Below are 7,638 nucleotides of genomic sequence, written 5' to 3' on the forward strand. Positions count from 1 at the left end.
ACATATAACATGTCCTACCTCAACATAGATGTCTAAATAACCGCCAATATATGTACGTCTAATAGACGTCTACTTATGGACGTCTTCTAGACGTCTACTTATAGACAATAATTAATATAACCGCTAATATCAGTGTATGTATCATTCTTCATCTGCCTGTCCATTGAATGTGGGCCACTCGCTCTTCCTTACGTTCTCCATCTCAGGAGCTCTGTATAGCGGCCGTTTCCTTGGCTCACCGATGTTAGCTTCCTACTTTGGCTCGTTGTGGTAACTCCCGTAGTTCCCGCTTGCATTCCACATGTTGTCCTTACAAACTCTCTTCACCGTCGTGGCCTGGGCCCATAACCTGCTGGAAGGCGCTATTCTCGTTTGACGAGAGTCGTACTCAAGACTCCAGCTGGAGTTCTCTGGAGAACGGTGACAACTGTCTTTTTGTTTTTTCGCTCATCAAGGCAAAAGACAAACTCGACAGTGACCCCTGGTGGGCTCCCAGTGGTAATTACAACAAAGTGAAAATTATAATTATAGACGTCTGATATACGTCTATTCATAGATAATTTATGATTATTTAAATAACCGCTAATTATTCTTCATCTGCCCGTCCATTGAATGTGGGCCACATGCTCTTCCTTACGTTCTCCATCTCAGTAGCTGACTAAATTCTGCCCAGACTTGTGTATATCAACAACACACATTGAACTAAATCATAAACATTCTGGCTGCTCAGCATGGCCTCCTTCATTGTCCTGTCATTACCACAATGAGCAAATGGTGCAGTAGCCACCCTTTTAAAAATACTGCATATAAAATTCTTAACATTATGGGGTGAGTATCTGAGAAAAGTAGGTTCTTTGCTTTGCTATGCTGTTTTAGACTTCTCCACTGAAACTCAGCATAATGCTGAGCTTGATTTGGATGGTGCTGTATTCCAAAAGTTTGTACTCTCCCTCCTCAAAACAATCCCATTGTGCACAATCTTTCTCAAATGTATCAAACTCATCTCTGCTTTGTATGATATTCTTGACCTTATGAGTGCCCCGACACACAGTATATGTAACAGGTTTTTCTATCCTGCTGACATTGTGACTCCTGCAGGAAATGACAGGAAACGGAAGCAGTGTTTTTAAATTCCACAACGCCTTTGATTTCCTGCCATGCAAGTGCAGTATTTTAACAGTCACTATCACTACCTGTGGCTCAGTGTGTCCTTAGATGGAAGAATTTTTTTTAATTTTAACTTCTTCACAGGTTGCTCTTTCACAAAGATGCAATATTTTAAGTGTTCATGTGCTGAAGATGAATGATGAATTCATACTTAGTGGCAAACTGCTAATGTATAAAACATTACAACACTGAAGTCAATGAAGAATGTCGCACAACGTGAAACACACTGGGACCTTTTATTGAGAAAGAAACAAGCCTGTTTGTCACGACTGAGATTACCTTCACAGAAAGCATACAAGTAGTCCTTTTAGCTTCTGAAATGAATTGGCCTGTCTTTGATTTCACATAAACATATAAAAGACATGAATCTTAAATAGAGAACATATGGACAGTAACACCAAAATAAAGTTCTGATTGCTGTGGGAGCACAAATATCGTGCATATCCATGTCCAATAAAAGTAACACAGATGGCAATGACAAATGTTTCAAAAGCCAATGTCGAGGATTTGAAGAACATTACTTTTTGATTCAAACGACCTAATTAAACCTTGTCCACTGTATCACAGACTACAATCACTGTGTCTGACACTGGACTCCTTGCCTAGGACTCTCCTCATCTTCCTCATATGCTTCGCGACTGAAATTTCTCTTTTGTGTTCGCTCATCCACCTCACAGAGATCAACTTCTTCCATGTCATCGCTGATCATCACGTCCTCTCTGGCAGGAAGCAGTCTCTCCAACTGGTACATCAGATGCTCTGGGAGCCAACCTTTCTCTGGAAATTCCACCTACAGGATACATGACACTTAGTTGGAGTGTATGGAACGATACAACTGAGTTGAAACACACCGTTGTGTCACACAGGTGGAATGTTTGCCGACTTGCCTGGAACTGAAGGATGAGTTGACCCTTTTCATAAGGGCTCCTGTAAAGTGGCATGCCCTCATTCCGCACCAACTTGACATCACTGTTCTTAATAACTTCACCTGAAATAAAAAAAAAAAAGAAAAGTGTGACTTTAAAGAACAAAACAAAATAACCGCAGTCGTGTGAGCGCTGCAGATGTGCTGAGCTCAGTATTTACCTGGCTGTGAGCTGATGACGAGTGTTCTGTCGTCTAAAGTCTGAATAGTCCTCTTGAAACCGCACAGCGCCTCCACAAGTTTGAGCTCCATCTTTATTACCAAATTGTCTTCTTGTCTCTGGTAAACTGAGTGCTCCTTCTGATCCAGCACAATGATGACATCTCCGGGCTCCAATCCAGGTTCCTGGTCACCTTCCCCATGGAATGTAATTTTCTGACCATCTTTCATACCTGCGCAACACATGAAGAATCAGCTTGCAGCACAGGACCATCTTAAAGCTACAACTGTCATCAACACAACAGCCACAGGTGGGGAAATTACCTTTGTCGACATGAACTTCAAGAATTTTCTTCTTGCGTTCAACTTTGTGCCCATTGCAGTTCTTACAGCGGTCCTTTGAGCTAAATGTCTCGCCCTGTCCTTGGCAGTCAGAACACATGCTTTGGATCTGCTGGATCATGCCCGGCCCGATCTGCTGCACCCGGATCTGCACTCCTCTCCCTTTACAGTTGGAGCATTTCTCCAAAGCACCTTTCTTCCCACCATAACCTGTAATAAAAAGGAGAATACAATTATTAGCTACCACAAAACTTTAAAACAGGATTACAGACATTGAGGAAGCAAATCTATGTACCGTCACACTTTTCGCAAATGACATTTTTCTGGAATGCAAGCTTCCTGGTGGTGCCGTTGTACATCTCCTCCAGTGTAACACCAAGCTGGTGGACTACATTCTTCCCTAGAAGGAAAACAGTTCATTTATTTCTCATTTTGAATTTACATACTCACACTTAAAAAAAATAATTATCACAAAACAGATATCAGGGATGGGCATTAGTTATTGTTTCCTCTATACTAAAGGGGAAATATGAGGTTAATGAGGAAGCTACATCTTTTGTGTTGTTGTCCGCCCTCTCAGGTGTGATCCTGAAAAAGCTGCAGACAAAAATCATTTTCACTGTAGCGATTTTGCCTTCAAAACAAAGGCATCAAGGTTTTATGACTGTAATGGTTTCCTCAGGGCTGTGCTTCATCCTGACCAGAAATATTCTGTTACTAGCTTGTCTTTAGCAGCTAAGCTAACATCACTTCATGTCTTTTGTGGGTTGTGCGCTGTATAGTTGCATTACTTACTCGTCCCTGTACTGGTTTTAGTACCTTCAGAGTAGTTAAGAGTATTTTTGTCTCCCACCTCGTTCATTTCTGTCATCTCTGCTGGTGCAATGGCTGGCAAGCACCATCGCTAAGGTGCAACCTTAATGATTTTCAGGTTTGCATTATAAATTTATGGTCACATTTAACATAGACAGAACTTAGACACCCCTCAACTGAAAGTAGAACTTTGCCATGTCTGGTAGTTGAACCTACAAAGGCTTCAAATTCCTCCTATATGATGTCTTGTGTTAGGACAGCACTTTGTAATTTGTGAAGTAATTGTACATATCAAACGAGTCGTGTATTTTCTCCTGCAAGAACGTATAAGTTACCCCCATAATTACAATTGGAAAACAATTGTTGTCGCCCATTCCCAATAGCTACAACCACAATAGTAACAACTGCATCAGGTACCACAGTGTAGTTAGATACGATTTACCTTTTCTCTCTCTCTGCATCCTTCCTCCGCCCCCAAAGAACATGTTAAAAATGTCCATCGGTGACGATCCACCTCCCATGCCTCCTTCTTTAATGGCTTGTTCCCCTCCTTGGTCATACAGGTCTCTCTTCTTTGGATCTGACAGGACCTCGTATGCCTGAGATATAAGCTTGAACTAAGGACATCCAATAAGAAAATAAATAAAAGTCTGAGTGTGACAGCAAGATTGAATTAATAGACAAATGATTGAATAATGGCAACAATTTCTTCTCAAGTATAGAGAATTTTAAGTGTATTTCTGGTGAGACAGTGAAACCTTTACTAAATAATCAGGCATATACTCTGTTACAAATTAATGAGCCTGAGGGTATTTCAAGAGGTAAAATACAGTCTGAAGATGAAGCAAAGCATCATTTCATTAATTTTTTTAAAGTTCCCCTTAAGTCAAAAATGTGCTTTAGTCTTGTTCCTAGATTTGAGTGTTTAACCACAGAAAGCTGCTTTCACATTCTCTGGTGAAAGTGTATATTGTATCTGAGCTGTAATTTCTCAAGTCAGGCCTAGGAGTGGAATTCATGACACTTAATGGTAATTACACTTTTAAAGAAACCTTTACAAGAGACATGTAAGGAGATCTTTTTAAAACTAAATAAAAAGATCAAGGGGTTATGAATGTCCAGGGAAAGCATTTCATCTTGGAACCAATGATGCAACCTTGTCTCATGTACCTAGAAAGAGGAGCCACTATTGGATCATTCCAAAAAAGTTCCTGGCATTCTGTAGATGTCACTTCAGCGATGTTTAAAATTAGAAGTAGCATTAGCTGCAGCCCATACACGGGTCTGTCTCTCTCTCTCTCTCTCTCTCCCCCCCCCACAATAGCTTTAACTCACTCTTTCTCCTTCACTGGGGTTCTTGTCAGGGTGGTATTTCAGAGCCAGTTTTCTGTAGGCTTTTTTGATCTCATCGGCAGAGGACGTGGGGCTGACACCCAAGAGGTCGTAGTATCCGGTTTCGTGGACCATGGTTACAACCTACAACACACACAACCATAGGAGCTTCTTCATTGAGCTTGTCACATTGTCTAAAAGGTTAGCGTTAAGACACAATTAGCTATCGTAGAAATAGATTTTTAGTATAATTAGAAAAATTAACAAGAGAATGCTAGTATTATGTCCGTTCGTCCTGGTTAGATAACGTATAAATGACCAACACGTGTAGCTGAATGAGACGACTAGCATCTATGAGCTACATGAGCTAGCATTATAAATTCTTCCTCGCTGTACTTGAATGTAACTTATACTTACTTGTCAAACGGTTTTGATCCCGTCAAGCTTTCGCTCGCTTCAATCTTGAACCCGTCTGAGATAGCCGGTACTTATAGCTGCTCCTCGGGAAGAACTTTCTGGAAGGCTCTATGGGAGGAGGGGAGACCCGCCGGATGTTTCGTTGGCTGAGGAACTGCGGAGTCTCGAAAAGTCCTGGGTGAACAGGGGCGGGGGGCGGAGAGGGAGGGGCTACGGGTTACCAACTCACTTAAAGACGCCCTCAGCTGCGGATAAAAAAGAAGAGGAAGAAGAAGAAGAAGAAGAAGAGGAAGAAGAATGTATGACACTTTTGCAGAAGGTATAATTACAACTCATAAATAATACAACAAACTATCTGTGACCCCCACGAAAGAAAAATTCATATCTCATGAATATACAATATTGCTGGCCTACAATAACACTCTCCATTCTCCATTTGTGCACCAGAGGATTCAAAGTTCCACATTGCGGATAATGTATATTTGATGCTACAAATACAACTTTCCAAATTCAGTTTTCAGTGAGCACAGAAAACATTTAAACTTCAACCCATGAGTGTGTAATAAGCCTTTTAGTGTCAAGCTCAGCTTGAGTGAATGGAATGACCATTCAACTGGGGGAACAAGAACTCATAATGAACTGGAATGGGATTTTTTTTTTTCACTGGGATTTGTTGTCAATCAGCTCTTAAAATATTTGTTGCATGCACTTCTAAGATGAGGAAATTGCACAATCAAGAATGTATCCAGTTTTTTAAAACACAACACATTGTGTAATCTCAAAACAGTTGGTTCAGGTCTTTCAAAACACAGCATTTATTGAGGGTCATTTTTCATATGTCAAATACTGATTTCTCTCTCTGAGCTCACATGATATTTTGGTTTCATTTTAGTAAATTCTCACATGATGGTTCCTGAAATAATAGTTCAAGACATAAGGGAGAAACATGTCCATCAATTGTAAGTTCTGTTAGGTTTAGAAATGAAAAAATTGCCAACTGTAGGTATGATAACACATTGTTAACACAATCACCCCCTACAACTTCATGAAAATTGAATGTCTCGCATCTAAAATATATTGTCTTCTAACTATATCCATAATAGGTTCAACCAGGAATGATCTGATTAGTCATGTAGAACAAAACTAATGAATCGTATCAATGATATAAAGAGCACAAACAACAATCATGGGAGCAAGGCTGTATCCAACAACGAACGACTGATAACGTTTCAAAGCTAGATCTCCACTTTTTGTCCCACGATCATTAAAACAGAATAGAATTCAGCGATATGAAGAGCAGCTCTCATTCTGAATAGTCATCGTTTTCGAATGCAGCTACATTACGCATGTTGGTTCGCTGAAAAAGGTCTGATTCACCAAACAGAAGCAGAAGTTCATCCTGTTGCTATGACACATTCACTCACTTAGAACTGTCTTTTTCGACTGTGATAACTGGTATTTTTCCTCGTACAGATATTTCAACTTGATAATGCAGCTACCTTTATTTGAAGATGTATAGAGTTATTCCATTCTCACTCTCGGTAGCCATGTAACAGACTGGCCCGTTTGGTAGTTTGGTACAGTTGGACGAGTCAAGCTTGAAGTTTTGATCTCTGCTCTGTAAATCCTTCTGACACTGCATGAAACAATATTGACCAAAACGACTGCTGAGCTCAGCCTGCGATGGTGTATGTTGCTGTTTTAGGATAGGGAGGAGGAGCTCATGGAGTTGGGTCTGGACAGTTCTGAGAAAAACTGGATGACATCAGCAGCAGCAGCAGCAGCAGCCACCACACAGCCACCCAGTCCTGCCACCTACCTGCAGGCTGGCTGGAAGGCATCAGTCGGGACAATGTTGTGCAGTTGTTCATCAGTGAAGATATGAATGAGCAAGTGCAGATGAATGTTTTGTGTCACAAGCATGAAACGACGGTCTTTGTCATGATCAACCTTGCTATCAGCCACATCCACACTCAGATAAGAACAAGTAGTTTAAAGGTGAAAAAATCACGAGCAAAGCGTTTCTGCACCCAACGTTACAGAATAAAGGTCAAAGTAATGAGACTGCAGCCGTGAGTAACACACTCACTGTTAAGAGTTGTTGTTTTCAAAAGTAATATCCCATCATTCATTGGACTCTACTGTCACAAAATGAAATGAAGTCATGTGGCTGAATGATGCGATGTTCAAATTCCAAAGAAACAGTGTCTACAGGTTGTCTGCCTTTTCCAGTCACATGTCTGTTTGGTAAGGACCTCAGAATCACAATCAGAATGATCTTTATTGTCATTAAACACAGACAAGCGATCACAATTTCATCCAACATCCTTCAGGAATTCTATGCAGCCATGAGGATAGACAGAGATGCTAAAAATTAGAATTTGTCAATTTGTTTGTTGGTTATGTGAAAAATTGGGAAACATTAGTCAGTCTGACGGTCAGCCAGACTGAGTGCTTATGGTGTGTAAGGTCAGAATTCAAAG

The 7,638-nt window shown here is 40.6% G+C and overlaps 1 protein-coding gene and 1 long non-coding RNA gene across 2 annotated transcripts in view; both read right to left on the minus strand.

Moving 5' to 3' along the window:
• Positions 1–468, minus strand: part of LOC147258920 (uncharacterized) — a 42,148-nt gene extending 41,680 nt beyond the window's left edge. Inside the window, exon 1 of the long non-coding RNA XR_015117102.1 lies at positions 193–468. This is a non-coding gene — a long non-coding RNA (uncharacterized LOC147258920). The remainder of the gene's footprint in view (positions 1–192) is intronic.
• An 893-nt stretch (positions 469–1,361) lies between these two features.
• On the minus strand, positions 1,362–5,321 carry dnaja (DnaJ heat shock protein family (Hsp40) member A). Its single transcript, XM_086209037.1, has 8 exons — positions 5,156–5,321; positions 4,742–4,882; positions 3,849–4,023; positions 2,889–2,993; positions 2,576–2,803; positions 2,254–2,484; positions 2,055–2,155; positions 1,362–1,957 (listed from the first exon to the last, which is right to left on the minus strand). Exons 2-8 carry the CDS (start codon positions 4,871–4,873, stop codon positions 1,742–1,744), a joined length of 1,188 nt encoding a protein of 395 aa, XP_086065163.1. The 5' UTR covers positions 4,874–4,882; positions 5,156–5,321; the 3' UTR covers positions 1,362–1,741.
• Between the last annotated feature and the right edge of the window lie 2,317 nt (positions 5,322–7,638).

The sequence above is a fragment of the Aulostomus chinensis genome, chromosome 7 (assembly GCF_037954235.1).
Source record: "Aulostomus chinensis isolate RoL2024-O1b breed Wild chromosome 7, RoL_Achi_v1.0, whole genome shotgun sequence".
Taxonomy (NCBI): domain Eukaryota; kingdom Metazoa; phylum Chordata; class Actinopteri; order Syngnathiformes; family Aulostomidae; genus Aulostomus; species Aulostomus chinensis.

Bases quoted from the DNA above. Each gene is read 5' to 3' on its own strand.
- dnaja (XM_086209037.1), bottom strand. From the start codon at position 4,873: ATGGTCCACGAAACCGGATACTACGACCTCTTGGGTGTCAGCCCCACG. The intron at 2,994-3,848 runs GTAAATCGTATC...TTTTCCTTCTAG, and splicing joins GATGCAGAGAGAGAGAAAAG to GGAAGAATGTAGTCCACCAG. The intron at 1,958-2,054 runs GCAAGTCGGCAA...TGTATCCTGTAG, and splicing joins AACTCATCCTTCAGTTCCAG to GTGGAATTTCCAGAGAAAGG.